The 17572-nt window shown below is 46.0% G+C and overlaps 1 protein-coding gene across 6 annotated transcripts in view; it reads right to left on the bottom strand.

Annotated features, from left to right (window-relative positions):
* Positions 1-17572, bottom strand: part of LOC109865780 (rab11 family-interacting protein 4A) — an 83680-nt gene that overhangs the window by 29286 nt on the left and 36822 nt on the right. For 2 of the 6 annotated variants that reach the window (XM_031799020.1, XM_031799022.1), the window contains exon 1: positions 4431-4858. The exons of 3 other annotated variants lie outside the window; for them this stretch is intronic. In XM_031799020.1, the coding sequence (XP_031654880.1) occupies positions 4431-4511 (81 nt within the window). In that variant the 5' untranslated portion in view covers positions 4512-4858. Of the gene's footprint in view, positions 1-4430; positions 4859-17572 lie in introns of those variants that run through there. One more of the 6 variants, XM_031799021.1, reaches the window with a different exon arrangement.

The raw sequence follows: 17572 nt of genomic DNA, 5'->3' as shown, positions 1-17572 counted from the left end.
AGAAAGCGAGCGAGAGAAAGAGAGCGAGAGAGAGCAGTAGGTATGAGCAGCCACCCACTGGGACAGACATTGACTGGCGAAATTCAATTTTGTGTGTCAGCAGAAACAGGAGTGGGGGAAGAGAGAGAGAGACCAAGAGGGAGGGGAAAAAAGATAGACTGGGAGAGTGAGAGACAGTGAAGGAAAGAGAGAGGCATACTGTGGCTTTGCTGGTGTTTCTCTGACTGTGCTTGCGAAGATAAGAACCAAATCTCATACTGTTGACGCAATGCAGAGCGCTTTTCAGTCTCTTTATCTCTGTCTTACACTCTAACTCAGCAGCCGGCATTCGATTCAAGTGCTCTCTCCAACACAATGGAGTCTACCTGTGCAGTAACTAAACAATATTGCTTTTTAAGTCTATTTTATATGTCCTTTACCAGTAGGCCTATGTGTTAACTGTTTAGTCAGTATGTTTCCTTCTCTGAGTACAGCTGAGGTTATTTCCAGTGTTTCCTATGTGTGTGTTTTGGATCGTTATGATTCAACCTCTTGCAGCAATGGAGAGACTCTCAGCCCACACAGTCACAGACGGAGTAAAAAAAACCTGAGAGTCAGAAGAGAACAGGAACTGATGACTCATAATCCAGCAGCATTCTGTAAAGTAATCACTAGAAGTCTCTATAAGCACTTCAGGTTTCGGCTACTGAGACACACACAGACACAAACAGAAATGCGTGAGGCACGTGCTGACACATAAACTATAGACACACACAAACACAAACACTTAGAAATGGACACACACCCTCATACACACAACCTCATAACTGACAGCCGCTCCTGTATACTTGTTCTAGGACACCTGTACAGTAGTAGGTCCTCGAGTCTCTCTGTGGACTCAGCTTCTCCAAACCACCATTCATTATGTGCCATTGATCTGTCACATTTTCAGGGGGTGTGTTTCAAACAAACACACGCTTTATCTTCGACGATAGGAAGGACCCATTTCACACACCCACACCCACCCCAGAGTGTTTCCTGTCCTGTGTTTTCCAGAGTGTCCCTGTATCCCTGTATCAACCCAATTGGCTGTATTGGGTTTCCCAGTAAAAAATGTTCTCCATTCCTTTGTCCTGGAGAACATTCCTAGTAACCTAATCAGCTACCTGTTCCCCGAAGAGCCAGGTGGGAACAAACATGTGTTTGTGTCTCTGTGCCACACGGGCTGGACGGTCGGTCCTGTGGTGACATTTCCCTCAGCTGTTTTTTCTTTCCTCAGGACTAGGATTAGGCTGGGGTGTGAGATTTCAAGTTTTATACTGGGGAGTTTCAGGGGTTATGTTGAGTAGGGTATGTGTATGTGTGTGTGTTTTATTTTGTGTGTGCACCATATGTGTGTGTGTGTGTGTGTGTGTGTGTGTGTGTGTGTGTGTGTGTGTGTGTGTGTGTGTGTGTGTGTGTGTGTGTGTGCGTGCGTGCGTGCATGCGTGTCAGATAGATTAAAGGTATCCTTGGTATGGGTCGGTCATCCTGACTATCTGACAGAGTATTTCAGGAACGCATACTCAAGACAGATAAAGAGAGGGTGAGAGAGCCAATGTAGTCTGTGTAATATTCCCTAGTATCGGTATCAGTGCCCTAGGAGTCATATTACAGTGTCATCAACATGCTGGCCATCCATTTGTCCTCATGGTGTTAAACCTGTTGACATTGAGCAACAAGTGTTGAGCAACTGGGCCCTGGTCATGTTCAAACAAACCAGTTAGAGGCAGTTGTTTCATATCAAAACAAAACCAACCCCGACTACCAGAATAAAGCCCTGATATAGACGCCATAATGGAGACAGGCCATATCAGGGTTCAGAAAAGCCGTGCTAAAAATGCCCTTGGAATGGAGAGTGGAAAGTGATAGAGAGGTGCCATGTCTTTAATATAATATTACTTTGGTGCCATGAACTTTAGATAATAAAGTCCATTGTTTTTCTGTGGAGAGAGTGTGTTACCTTCTGTCAGTATTGGCTAGTTCTCCATACTATCCAGACTCTCCTCTACATCTAAGGGAAGTGTGGCTTACATCATTTAATAGTATTTAATAGGACAGCACTAACACACAGCAGGTATCACTGACCCAGCCCCTCTCAGCTCCCTTCTATCAGCCTGGTAACACATTCAGCTCTCAGCCGTTAGAACGACCCCCACCAGTAGACACACTTACGGACACAAAAACGAATGCAAGCACACACACATACACACATGAACTGTTTAAAGTTCAAGAGGAATTATTGTTTTGAGTGGATTATAGACCATTCATCCTGGGTCAGTGTCTATAATGACCGTGACTATTATCTATACTGATCAAAAATATAAACGCAACTTGCAACAATTTAAAAGATTTTACTGAATTATAGTTCATATAGGGAAATCAGTCAATTTAAATACATTTATTTGACACTAATCTATGGATTTCACATGACTGGGAATACAGATATGCATCTGTTGGTCACCTATACCTTAAAAAAAGGTAGGGGCATGGATCAGAAAACCAGTCAGTATCTGGAGTGACCACCGTTTGTCTCATGCAGTTCGACACATCTCCTTTGTATAGAGTTGATCAGGCTGTTGATTGTGGCCTGTGGAATGTTGTCCCACTCCTCTTCAATGGCTGTATAAAGTTGCTGGATGTTGGCAGGAACTGGAACATGCTGTCATACACGTCGATACAGAACAGCCAAAAAATGCTCAATGGGTGACATGTCTGGTGAGTTTGCAGGCCATGGAAGAACTGGGACATTTTTACCTTCCAGGAATTGTGTACAGATCCTTGCGACATGGGGCCGTGCATTATCATGCTGAAACATGAGGTGATGGCAGCGGATGAATGGCATGACAATGGGCCTCAGGATCTCGTCACGGTATCTTTGTGCATTCAAATTGCCATTGGTTAAATGCAATTGTGCTTATTGTCTGTAGCTTATGCATACCCATACCATAACCCTACTGCCACCATGGGGCAATCTGTTCACAATGATGACATCAGCAAACCGCTCGCCCACACGTGGTCTACGGTTGGACTTACTGCCAAATTCTCTAAAAACGACGTTGGAGGCGGCTTATGGTAGAGAACATTTAATTCTCTGGCAACAGCTCTGGTGGACATTCCTGCAGTCAGCATGCCAATTGCACGCTCCCTCAACTTGAGACATCTGTGGTAGTGTTATGTGACAAAACTGCACATTTTAGAGTGGCCTTTTATTGTCCCCAGCACAAGGTGCACCTGTGTAATAATCATGCTGTTTAATCAGCTTCTTGATATGACACACCAGGTGGATGAATTATCATGGCAAAGGAGAAATGCTCACTAACAGGGAGGTAAACAAATTTGTTCACAACATTTGGGAGAAATAAGATTTTTGTGCATATGGAACATTTCTGGGATCTTTTATTTCAGCTCTTGAAACATGGGACCAACACTTTACATGTTGCGTTTATATTTTTGTTTAGTGTAGTTATTCCTGCCCAGATCAAAATACAGTGTTAGACAGGTAGATCTGGTTTGGACCAAAACGATATAGCTTAGGCCTATCAGCTATCAGAAGAAGAGGACACATCTCATTACGTAATGTTTTGTTACAGAACATGAGCCGTCTTATTCAAACAGATACGGCTAGCCATGTCACATGTCACTGTGAGAGAAACTAGCTATCTACCGTATGATAAACAGACACCTTTCCTCTTTTCTGTGGAACTGAGACCACAATTACAACATGTCGGTAATTATATTGACAAAGTCACAGGTACTGATCAAGGAAACTCAAACATTGTGAAACCCTATCATCCATTCCGACAGCTTGAATGTAAGACTTCCTATTTTGACACATTGTTGTGTGGGATAAACTTCTCCTTTCTCACTGAACCATAGGCTAAGTTACACAGCTGGAGTGGACAACATTAAGCCTCAGCCCATACTGTACACTTAAAAACTCTCTCTCTCTTTCTCTCTCTCCGTGTGTGTGTGTGTGTGTGTGTGTGTGTGTGTGTGTGTACAGCCGGTTGCGGGGTGCTGTCTCGGTTCACCCCTCCTCTGATTGTAATGGGATTAATTGAAATCCGGGGCTAGCTGGTCAGAGAGGGAGGCGAGAGATGAAGAGTGAATGGTGATTAATTGTATTTTGTTAAAAGAGATAGACGGTAGCCTACAGACTGTCAGTGGAAGAAAGAGCAAAATAAACTAATGAGAGAGTGAGAGAGAGAAAGGGTCATACGCAGACACACACACAAAACACACACTCTCCGTCCCTCACACTGGAACAATGGACTTTGAGCTCTGGTGCTGAACTCTCCACACTCCCAGATCCCCCAACCTCTAACCTCCGCCCCAGATCCTTCTCTCTTATCCTTCTACCCCTCTGTCTCCCTACCCCCGTCCCGTAGCAAAGAGGCTCTGTCTCTTACCCCATCCATTATTTGAGGGGAGCCATGGTGGTCCCCCTGGCCCAACACTCCACCGGCCAAGCCCTCATCTGCAGAAGTCATCCAACTCGCCCCTCAAACCAAGGGCTAAGTCCTCTGCCTTTCTTCTTACACACACAGGTGAAGCCAGATCAGTACAGAAAGTGGCAGGGGTTTAGATAGTCCAAATGGCAGTCTTTTGGATCAGTGTCGTCCAGAAAAAGAGGGAGAGAAAAGGAGGAGAGGAGAGAGTGCTCTTTCAGAGCCTCTAAAACTGTGCTGGCTGGCTTAGCTCCTCTGTGAGAGCACGACTCACACACACTGCAACTACCTCACTCTCTCACACACATGCAGAGATGCAGCAACTCTCTCACACACACTCATTTGGTTGTTCGCTCTCCGGCTGGCTCACATTCACACAGAGGGAGCTCAGTTCTGGCAACAGTTGTTGAGATTAGGCCACTCCCCCCTCCTCCCTGGGTTGTTGCTGAGCAACTGGCTTCAGCTGAGCTGGCCCCGAGAGAGAGAGAGAGAGAGAGAGAGACAGAGAGAGAGAGAGAGAGAGAGAGAGAGAGCCCTGCCCTGCCCTGCCTCTCTTCCATAGAACAGAGCGGCTTTACGAGAGGGGGGAAGTGACATGCTATCTCCACTCAAACAGTCTCATCCAATGACACGGTACATTTATCTACAGGTTCAAAACCTGAAAAGTGGAGCGATGGAGTTCTGTGTGGGTTTGATGATTTGAGAGTGTCAGATGTCCCAATCAGGTGTATAAAAAGTTGTTTGCATATTTGAGCTTCTGTGTGGGTATATGAGAGAGAGAGAGAGCGAGAGAGAGAGAGAGAGAGAGAGGGGAAGAGTGAATGGCGAGAAATTGTATTTCAGACCGGGGGAGATAGACGGTAGGCTACAGACTGTCAGTGGAAGAGCAAAAGAACTAACGTCTAAAAAAGACAGAGTGACACACACACACTCTCCGTCACTCACACACTCCACTGGAACAATGGACTTTGAGATCTGGTGATGAACTCTCCACCCCACCAACCTCCCCAGATCCCCCAACCCCTAAGAGAGGGGAAGGCTGAGGCTTCTCTCCTCCTTCCTTCCCTTCCTGATAGCCTGGGGCTCCCGAGTGGTGCAGTGGTCTAAGGCACTGCATCTCAATACTTGAGGCGTCCCTACAGACCCTGGTTCGATTCCAGGCTGTATCACAACCGGCGGTGATTGGGAGTCCCTTGGGTGGTGCACAATTGGCCTAGCGTCGTCTTGGTTTGGCCAGTTTAGGCCGTCATTGTAAACAAGAATTTGTTCTTAACTGACTTGCCCAGTTAAATAAAGGTAATAAAATAAATTAATATTTGAGTATATTTAAGTCAACAACAGCGGATCCCAAAAGGCCAACACCACAACACAGCTACATCCTTAACACCTCCCTCTTGCATTATCACCTCCCCAATCTCCCCTATACCTCTCCTCCCCAGCTCCCCTCCTCCGTGTACTTCTTCCCCCACCTCCCCCTCTCCCAGGGCCCAGCAGCTTAATGTTAAACCCACACAGTCTGAGCCTGCTGAGCCCAACTGTCTCACAGCATGTAAGTTGACTTTGGCAGGGGTAGTAGAAGGATAGAGTCAGGCTGTGTCCCAGGGGGGTAGAAGCTATTGGCCAGTCAGTTTTCACCATGATGCTCCAGTACTGCCCGCGTCAGAGTGATGGAAGCGGGGAGAACAGGCCGTGGCTCAGGTCCCTGATGATCTTCTTGGCCTTCCTGCAACACCTGGTGTTGTAGATGTCCTGGAGGGCAGACTGTGTGCACCCAATGGTGTGTTCGGCTGTGCGTACCACCCTCTGCAGTGCCTTGCGGTCAGCATGTGGAATTTGATGAATCAGAGTTATCATTTAGAGTGCGGTACACTTCGTAGGACTCTTTTACCTATACAGCAGCCTTTCTGCTGCAAAATTCAACCAAAGATAGCATCTCACTGTGGTAGCACTAGCACCTGTCTGTGGTAATGCTGTTGTCACTACGGTGTCTTGTGCATCTACCTGCCTGTTGTCATTACTGTGGTGTTAATGGAGGAAAGGAAAGGGAAGGGGGGTATCTAGTCAGTTGCACAACTGAATGCGTTCAACCAAAATTTGTCTTCCTCTTTTAGCCCAACCAATCAGAGAGGTGTCTCCCATACAGGACAGTCGTAAACAAGGTACTCTCCTGTCAACCAAGCTGATCTCCGGGGCTGTTCACTCACAATACACCTTGTCCCTCTGTACTGTGCCAACCTAGTTTCTTTGTGACAATCTTACTCCAAACAATGGTGACCGTGCCTGGCGTGCCAAGCCAAACCCTGCAGCATTTCAGGGTGGAGAACACTTCTCTTCTCCCTGTCTCCTCCTCTATATATTTCTCCCTCTATCACCTCTTCCTAGCTCTCACCTTCTTTCTCTCTCTTTTTGTTTCTCAGCTTACTCCATCTCTCACTCTCCCTCTACTTCTCAGCCTCTACCTCCCCCTTTCTTCCTGACATCCTCTCATCATATCTGCTTTTTTGCTCCCTTTGTCTTTTTGACTCAAGACTGTCTCCAGGGGTAACTGACACATGTATCAGATCCTCACCTCACAGACACTAGATCACCAAGTGCTTGACATGCATATATGGAGAGAGTGGGAAGAGGGATGAAGGGAAGGGGTAAGAGAAGGAGGGATAGAGAGGGTAATCCAGGCCAGGGGACCCAAATGAAAGCTAATTATGTGGCAAGGAATGCTCCCCTCCCGGCTCTCTCTCTCTCTCTCTCTCTTGCTCACTTACAATCAAAGACTTTGGCTACAGGTCAACCAATTGGCCCACAGCTATTTGTTTATATGCAATTTGTTAGAGGGCTGGCCTTCTCCTTTCACATTCTATTCAGGTCTACCTGGGTGAGACTGGCGTATTGTATTTCAGTTGGCGACTTGTAGTAATACTTTGAGGGTAATACTTTCAGATCCAGCATTAATGTGATTTCTTGATGTTATTCACAGAGAGAAGAGTAGAGTGATTAAACGATTCTCAAGGGGAATGGAACTGTGTATCGGAGGAATAGTGAGGTGAAATATGAATCAAGAGGGAAGAATGAAGTGAGAGGAGATTTGTTGCAAATGATTGTACTGCATTATGCTGTGACTCCAATCACATCACACACACATACAGTACACACATGCTTTTCAACCACACAAACTCCCTCCGTCTCACTGACACACACACACATTCCTCCCAAAGAAAAATAAATACAAATAGTGTATGTTGCAGAGTTCTGTGGGGACTTGAGAGGCTGCCAGCATTCACTATGCAGCATCAAGACAGAGGAGGGAGAGAGAGAGGGGGGGGGGGGTGAGAGAGAGTGTGTGTGTGTGTGTGTGTGTGTGTGTGTGTGTGTGTGTGTGTGTGTGTGTGTGTGTGTGTGTGTGTGTGTGTGTGTGTGTGTGTGTGTGGGTGTGTGTGTGTGTGTGTGTGTGTGTGTGTGTGTGAGAGAGAGAGAGAGAGAGAGAGAGAGAGAAAGAGTGAGAGAGAGAGGGTGTGTGAGAGAAAGAGAGAGAGAGCGAGAGAGAGAGAGAGGGGAAGAGAGAGAGCGAGAGAGAGAGAGAGAGAGAGAGAGTGAGAGGGGTCTTAAGTGGAAGAAAAGACAGGGATACAGTGAGGGGTACCAGGCACGGAGTAGCTGTTGTGGAGTGGCTGACGTGAATGCCAACAACAGTGCTACTCTCCTACTGCCAAGACGCAGGACTGGGGGAATTCAAACACAACCACGGCCACACACATGCACACACACACAGTCCGATGTTTCTGCTCTACCAAAGTGGGCAAACCATTTTCCTGTAGACCTATTCTACTTCATATGCAGGGGCATGCAGTATTGAACACAAAACCAACACATTTACCCAAGTGGACTTTAAACAAAATGGTGACCAAATGTGCATTTGTTTTGTTATTTTTTTGTTGGGGTGGTTACAGGTACATTATCCATTTCAAATTATAAGTTTATAAAAATCTGTACCCATTAGTGATGAGCGATTAGTGCTTTTTGAGGTCAGTTCGGTTTCGGTACAATTATTTTAAAATAATCACAGTTAACCAAAAAAAATCAGCATCAGATGCATTACGAAAGAATGAGATTAATATGATTTTAGATTTTTTTTATTGAAATTCCAAAACCTAAAACAGTGGACATTCAATTGGCAAAATATAAAAAATATTCCATTGTCTCCGTCAGGTCCACATTGGGTAGACATCAATAGAAAATAGGAAATTACTATGAAATAATATAATATTTCAGTTGTGTATATTCCTTTGTTTTGATTTGATGACTTCGTCATTTTTCATTCTTTAAAAATCATATTTCTCATCTCTGCTCTGGTAGTAGCAGCCAAACAACATTATCTGTGCTCCCCATACTGTACTGTCATCCTATTTAGCTAGACTAGCCTGCCTAACGTATGCTGCAGAGATGTCTGACTAAATCATTTGACTAGTTATTCAAAGTAGATAAGGCATACTTTCATGAACTGTCTCTATCCATCTCACTCTTCATTGTGTTGTGTACTTTCCTCTCTCATGCGATCTGTGTACAGTGGGGCAAAAAAGTACTTAGTCAGCCACCAATTGTGCAAGTTCTCCCACTTAAAAAGATGAGAGAGGCCTGTAATTTTCATCATAGGTACACTTCAACTATGACAGACAAAATTAGAATAAAAAAATCCAGAAAATCACATTGTAGGATTTTTCATGAATTTATTTGCAAATTATGGTGGAAAATAAGTATTTGGTCACCTACAAACAAGCAAGATTTCTGGCTCTCACAGACCTGTAACTTCTTCTTTAAGAGGCTCCTCTGTCCTCCACTCGTTACCTGTATTAATGGCACCTGTTTGAACTTGTTATCAGTATAAGCCTAGACACCTGTCCACAACCTCAAACAGTCACACTCCAAACTCCACTATGGCCAAGACCAAAGAGCTGTCAAAGGACACCAGAAACAAAATTGTAGACCTGCACCAGGCTGGGAAGACTGAATCTGCAATAGGTAAGCTGCTTGGTTTGAAGAAATCAACTGTGGGAGCAATTATTAGGAAATGGAAGACATACAAGACCACTGATAATCTCCCTCGATCTGGGGCTCCACACAAGATCTCACCCCGTGGGGTCAAAATTATCACAAGAACGGTGAGCAAAAATCCCAGAACCACACAGGGGGACCTAGTGAATGACCTGCAGAGAGCTGGGACCAAAGTAACAAAGCCTACCATCAGTAACACACTACGTCGCCAGGGACTCAAATCCTGCAGTGCCAGAAGTCCCCCTGCTTAAGCCAGTACATGTCCAGGCCCGTCTGAAGTTTGCTAGAGAGCATTTGGATGATCCGAAGAAGATTGGGAGAATATCATATGTTCAGATGAAACCAAAATATAACTTTTTGGTAAAAACTCAACTCGTCGTGTTTGGAGGACAAAGAATGCTGAGTTGCATCCAAAGAACACCATACCTACTGTGAAGCATGGGAGTGGAAACATCATGCTTTGGGGCTGTTTTTCTGCAAAGGGACCAGAACAACTGATCCATGTAAAGGAAAGAATGAATGGGGCCATGTATCGTGAGATTTTGAGTGAAAATCTCCTTCCATCAGCAAGGGCATTGAAGATGAAATGTGGCTGGGTCTTTCAGCATGACAATGATCCCAAACACACCGCCCGGGCAACGAAGGAGTGGCTTCGTAAGAAGCATTTCAAGGTGCTGGAGTGGTAGCCAGTCTCCAGATCTCAACCCCATAGAAAATCTTTGGAGGGAGTTGAAAGTCCGTGTTGCCCAGCAACAGCCCCAAAACATCACTGCTCTAGAGGAGATCTGCATGGAGGAATGGGCCAAAATACCAGCATGAAAACCAGTGTGAAAACCTTGTGAAGATTTACAGAAAACGTTTCACCTCTGTCATTGCCAACAAAGGGTATATAACTAAGTATTGAGATAAACTTTTGTTATTGACCAAATACTTATTTTCCACCATAATTTGCAAATAAATTAATTAAAAATCCTACAATGTGATTCTCTGGATTTCTTTTTCTCATTTTGTCTGTCATAGTTGAAGTGTACATATGATGAAAATTACATTCTCCCATATGATGAAAATGAAAATGAATGAAATGAAAATCTCATCTTTTTAAGTGGGAGAACTTGCACAATTGGTGGCTGACTAAATACTTTTTTGCCCCACTGTAAATGTCTTGGAATGGCCTAGTCAAAGCCTAGACCTCAATCCAATTGAGAATCTGTGTGTATGACTTAAAGATTACTTCACACAATCAGAACCCAACCAACTTGTAGGAGCTGGAGCAGTTTTTCCTTGAACAATGGGCAAAAATCCCTGTGGCTAGATGTGCCAAGCTTATAGAGACATACCCCAAGAGACTTGCAGCTGTAATTGCTGCAAAAGGTGGCTCTACAAAGTATTGCATTTGGGGGGGTTCTGCTGGTGTGCAGTATTGGGGGTGGGGGGTGAATAGTTGCATGCTCAAGTTTTCAGTTTTTTTGTCTTATTTCTTGTTTGTTTCACAATAAAAAATATTTTGCATCTTCAAAGTGATAGGAATCAAATTATACACCCCCCACCCCCCAAAAATAATTAAATTCCAGATTACCGGGCCCGTTCTTTCCATTTTTTAATAATGGATTTAATGGTGCTACGTGGGATGTTCAAAGTTTCTGATATTTTTTTATAATCCAACCCTGATCTGTACTTCTCCAGGACCCTGACCTGTTTGGAGAACTCCTTGGTCTTCATGGTGCTGCTTGCTTGGTGGTGCCCCTTGGTTAGTGGTGTTGCAGACTCTGGGGCTTTTCAGAACATGTGTATACATACTGAGATCATGTGACAGATCATGTGACACTAAGATTGCACACAGGTGGACTTCATTTAACTAATTATGTGACTTCTAAAGGTAATTAGTAAAGGGGGTGAATACATATGCACGCAACCCTTTTCCGTTTTTTTTTTTTTTTCATTTCACTTTGCCAATTTGGACTATTTTGTGTATGTCCATTACATGAAATCCAAATAAAAATCAATCTAAATGACAGGCTGTAATGCAACAAAATATGAAAAACGCCAAGGGAGATGAATACTTTTGCAAGGCACTGTATGAGGGCCAGCTTGGGAATTTAGCCAGGACACCGGGGTTAACACCCCTACTCTTACAATAAGTGCTATGGGATCTTTAGTGACCACAGATGGTCAGAACACCCGTTTAACGTCCCATCAGAAAGACGGCACCGTACACAGGGCAATGTCCCCAATCACTGCCCTGGGGCATTGGGATGTTTTTTTAGACCAGAGGAAAGTGCCTCTTACTGGCCCTACAACACTAGCAGCATATGGTCTCCTATCCAGTGACTGAACAGGACCAACCCGGCAAGCCAGCAGTGGGATGCATGGTTCAAAAGGCATATAGACTGGAGAAGGATACGTTGATATATACCAGAAAAGACAATGCATAACAACTGCAAAACACTCTGCAGAAACTTTAGAGTGACTCACAATAAGTGCATTTGAACACAGAGGCTGGAACAACCACATAATATCAGTCGAGCATCGTAACTCATTAAGAACACAGACAGCATATGTCCCTCTCACATTTCTCATACATTTCTTTAGGCTCTAACAGAATATGCATTCCAAATGGCACCCTAGGCATTGGAGCCAGTGGGTTTGGCGACGAGTATGAAGCGAGGGCCAGCCAACGAGAGCGTACAGGTCGCAATGGTGGGTAGTATATGGGGCTTTGGTGACAAAACGGATTGCACTGTGATAGACTGCATCCAATTTGTTGAGTAGGGTATTGGAGGCTATTTTGTAAATGACATCGCCAAAGTCGAGGATTGGTAGGATGGTCAGTTTTACAAGGGTTTTACAACTAGTGCGCTACATATAGAATAGGGTGCCATTTGGGATGGAAGCAGAGAAATAGGCTGCTATAAATGTTAAAGCAGGGTATATAATTTGCTTATCTGGAACATTTTCAGCATTTTGAAGCCACCATCTGCTACAGTACATGGAGAGAATTAGCAAACACCTACTGCACCACTTTACAGTGACAAAATGACAACGTAGGCAGAGGTAGAGAGAGAGACAGAGAGAAAGAGGCAGATAGAGATAGGGAGAGAAGAGAGAGAGGGGGAGAAATAGGATAAAGAGAGACAGGGAGAGAGATAGAAGAGAGAGAATAAGGAGAAAGGGAGAGAGGGATAGAAAGAAAGAGACAGAGAGAGATAGAAGAGAGAATAAGGAGAAAGGGAGAGGGACAGAAAGACAGAGACAGAGTTGATATTCCTCTATTGTGTGTGACCGACTGACTTGATATTTACCTATACATTTGCACTCTCTCTCCAAATTGCTATAGTATGGTCTAGAATGTATATTGCATGGCCAGACTGCATACCTCCTCCCTCTCCCAAGGTAAGTGGCGTTTCAGAGCAGTTAAGTGCCTCTCGTTTTCAGGGCAGGCACAATCAAGCCCCCACACAGTCCTATTTGCCCTGCCTATCTCTCTCTCAGGGAATTATCTGCAGACACTATGGAGGAATGAAACGGAGAGACGCACGCACAGTCGTACACACACACTAGCGATCAGATCCCGTTGCTGCCGCTCGCCATGAAATATTCAGCTGTTCTCTACCCACAACAGAACGACAGCACACACACACAGCCCTCCTTATAACATACAACTGCAATAGCTGCAGCGTCTATACAAGCGGAGCTTGAAGACATGGTTGGCTGCAAAAACCAGGATCTTGGCCCAAAATCAAAGCTATGGTAAAATCACTATTAACTGCCATGCCACTGTGACTGTACAGCGCAAGATGTTATAGGTGATATATAGTCCTAGGCTAGAAAACAGTGCCCCTCTCTAGCGCTAACAGGATAAGTTACCCAGTCCCATTCTGTCTGTGTGACTGATACCAGCACTTCCAGAGTGCCCCAGTACACAGCTATGTTATGGTGAAACCAGGCCACTGGGTTAGTGGTGCCCTCAGGGCACAATTAAAAGAGTTATGTGGAGGTATTGATAACCACTACATGTTCTTCTGCCTTTGTTGGAAAGGTTAGGATCTCTTTATTACAGTATATCATGTAGAATGGGAACAGACACAAGCAATAAAAATAACACAAAAAACTGTATACTGTCTGACCCTGTACTCCAGTCCACAATATGTTCCAATGGGGTGTACGATATTGGCCATAATAGTGCAAGGCCAAGGGGACAAACATTCACTTTCCCTTGACTTGCTATGATCTAGTCGTGGGTCACCATAGCGGTTGGTATGAAGTAGAGGTCGACCGATTAATCGGAATGGCCGATTAATTAGGGCCGATTTCAAGTTTTCATAACAATCAGAAATTTTTGGGCGCCGATTTCCGATTATTATTATTTTTGTAATTATATTTTTTTATACCTTTTTATTTAACTAGGCATGTCAGTTAAGAACACATTATTATTTTCAATGACTGCCTAGGAACTGTGGGTTAACTGCCTTGTTCAGGGGCAGAACGACAGATTTTCACCTTGTCAGCAGGTTACAATCTTGCAACCGCACAGTTACCAAGTCCAACGCTCTAACCATTGCACTCCACGAGTAGCCTGCCTATTACGCGAATGCAGTAGAAGCCAAGGTAAATTGCTAGCTAGCATTAAACTTATCTTATAAAAAACAATCAATCATAATCACTAGTTATAACTACTATCCAGATTAGCAGGCAATATTAACCAGGAGGAATTGTGTCATTTCTCTTGCGTTCATTGCACACAGAGTCAGGGTATATGCAACAGTTTGCCTGGCTCATTGCGAACTAATTTGCCAGAATTTTACGTAATTATGACATACATTGAAGGTTGTGCAATGTAACGATAATATTTAGACTTAGGGAAGCCACCCGTTAGATAAAATACCGAACCGTTCCGTATTTCACTGAAATAATAAACGTTTTGTTTTCGAAATGATAGTTTCCGGATTCGATCATATTAATGACCAAAGTCTCGTATTTCTGTGTGTTATTATGTTATAATTAAGTCTGATTTGATAGAGCAGTCTGACTGAGCAGCAGCAGGCCCGTAATCATTCAAACAGCACTTTTGTGCGTTTTGCCAGCAGCTCTTCGCAAGCACAGCACTGTTTATGACTGCAAGCTTATCAGCCTAATGGCTGGTGTAACCAATGTGAAATGGCTAGCTAGTTAGCTGGGTGTGCGCTAATACTGTTTCAAACGTCACTCGCTTTTAGATTTGGAGTAGTTATTCCCCTTGCGCTGCAAGGGCCGCGGCTTTTGTGGAGCGATGGGTAACGATGCTTCAAGTGTGGCTGTTGTCGATGTGTTCCTGGTTCGAGCCCAGGTAGGGGCGAGGAGGGGGACGGAAGCTATACTGTTACACTGGCAATACTATAGTGCCTATAAGAACATCCAATAGTCAAAGGTATATGAAATACAAATGGTATAGAGAGAAATAGTCCTATAAATACTATATTAACTACAACCTAAAACCTCTTACCTTGGAATATTGAAGTCTCATGTTAAAAGGAACCACCAACTTTCATATGTTCTCATGTCCTGAGCAAGGAACTTAAACGTTAGCTTTTTTACATGGCACATATTTTACATGGCACACATTTTTACATGGCACATATTACTTTCTTCTCCAACACTTTGTTTTTGTCACGGATGTCGTCTGGAGATAGAGAGGAGGACCAAAATGCGGCGTGGTAAGTGTTTGTCATTTAATAGAAAAAACTGAACACTACAAAACAACAAAGTGACAACCGTGACGCTAATCAAACACTGTGCTAACAAGCAACATAACATAGACAATCACCCACAATGACAAAACAGGCTACCTAAATATGGTTCCCAATCAGAGACAATGACTAACACCTGCCTCTGATTGAGAACCATATCAGGCCAAACACAGAAACAGACAAACTAGACATCCAACATAGAATGCACACTCAGATCACACCCTGACCAAACAAAACTTAGAAACATACAAGGTGCGGACTCCGGCCGCAAAACCTGAACCTATAGGGGAGGGTCTGGGTGGCGGCTCTGGCGCTGGACGTGGCCCCCACTCCACCATAGTCTTAGTCCAATTTAGTAGCGTCCTTTGACGCCGACCTAGAACTGGCAACCCTGCTAAAGGACCCCACTGGACTGAGGGGCAGCTCAGGACTGAGGGGTAGCTCAGGACTGAGGGGCAGCTCCGGACTAAGGGGCAGCTCCGGACTGAGGGGCAGCTCCGGACTGAGTGGCAGCTCCGGACTGAGGGGCAGCTCCGGACTGAGGGGCAGCTCCGGACTAAGGGGCAGCTCAGGACTGAGGGGTAGCTCCGGACTGAAGGGCAGCTCCGGACTTAAGGGCAGCTCCGGACTGAAGGGCAGCTCCGGACTGAAAGGCAACTCCAGATTGAAGGGCAGCTCCGAACTGACTGACGGCTATGGTAGCTCCTGGCTGGCTGGCAGCTCTGGCAGCTCCTAGCTGGTTGACGGCTCTGGCAGCTCCTGGCTGGTTGACAGCTCTGGTGGCTCCTGGCTGGCTGATGGCTCTGGCGGCTTCTGGCTGGCTGGCGGCTCCTGGCTGACTGGCGGCTCCCGGCTGACTGGCGGCTCAGGACAGACTGGCGGCTCTGGCGGCTCAGGACAAACTGGCGGCTCTGGCGGCTCAGGACAGACTGGCGGCTCAGGACAGACTGGCGGCTCTGGCGGCTCAGGACAGACTGGCGGCGCAGGACAGACTGGCGGGTCTGGCGGCTCAGATCAGACTGGCGGCTCAGGACAGACTGGCGGCTCTGGCGGCTCAGGACAGACTGGCGGCTCTGGCAGCTCAGGACAGACTGGCGACTCTGGCAGCTCAGGACAGACTGGCGAATCTGGCAGCTCAGGACAGACGGAAGACTCTAGTAGCTCTGGACAGACGGGAGACTCTGGCGGCTCAGGACAGACAGGAGACTCTAGCGGCTCAGGACAGACGGAAGACTCTAGCGGCTCTGGACAGACGGGAGACTCTGGCGGCTCAGGACAGACGGGAGACACTGGCGGCTCAGGACAGACGGGAGACTCTGGCGGCTCAGGACAGACGGGAGACTCTGGCGGCTCAGGACAGACGGGAGACTCTGGCAGCACTGGAGAGGAGGAAGCACCTGTAGGCAGAAGACGGAGAGACAGCCTGGTGCGGGGGGCTGCCACCGGAGGGCTGGTGCGTGGAGGTGGCACTGGATAGACCGGACCGTGCAGGCGCACTGGAGCTCTTGAGCACCGAGCCTGCCCAACCTTACCTGGTAGCATGCTCCCGGTAGCCAAGCCAGTGCGGCGAGGTGGAATAGCCCGCACTGGGCTGTGCTGGCGAATCGGGGACACCATGCGTAAGGCTGGTGCCATGTACGCCGGGCCAAGGAGACGCACTGGAGACCAGATGCGTAGAGCCGGCTTCATGGCACCTGGCTCGATGCCCACTCTAGCCCGGCCGATACGAGGAGCTGGAATGTACCGCACCGGGCTATGCACCCGCACCGGGGACACCGTGCGCTCCACAGCATAACACGGTGCCTGCCCGGTCCCTCTCGCTCTCCGGTAAGCACAGGAAGTTGGCGCAGGTCTCCTACCTGGCTTCACCACACTCCCCATGTGCCAACCCCAATACATTTTTGGGGCTGACTCTCGGGCTTCAATGGAAATGGAAAAATTGTGTGTGTGTGTGTGTGATCGCTCGGAGTAAGTATGAGTCCGGGTCCCGTGTGGTTCAGTTGGTAGAGCATGGCGTTTGCCAGGGTTGTGGGTTTGCTTCCCACGGGGGACCAGTATGAAAAAAGTATGAAAATGTATGCACTCACTACTGTAAGTCGCTCTGGATAAGAGCGTCTGCTAAATGACTAAAATGTAAAATGTATGAGAGAGAGAGAAATCCAAATGAAAAGATAGAATGGAGAGAGTACTGCTTATCAAACTACTAGACATATGAGGACAGGTTGCCCATCACGGCTGAAGGGGAAGTGTTAGAAAGGATGTTGAAGACTAGATAGATCACTTCCCCTATTACTGGGGGTTGTTGTGGACAGCAGGCACTTTCTATGTCCAAAA

Source organism: Oncorhynchus kisutch, linkage group LG20, assembly GCF_002021735.2.
Source record: "Oncorhynchus kisutch isolate 150728-3 linkage group LG20, Okis_V2, whole genome shotgun sequence".
Classification (NCBI taxonomy): domain Eukaryota; kingdom Metazoa; phylum Chordata; class Actinopteri; order Salmoniformes; family Salmonidae; genus Oncorhynchus; species Oncorhynchus kisutch.
The sequence above is the reverse complement of the archived record's forward strand: the minus strand, read 5'-3'. Positions and strand labels throughout refer to the sequence as shown.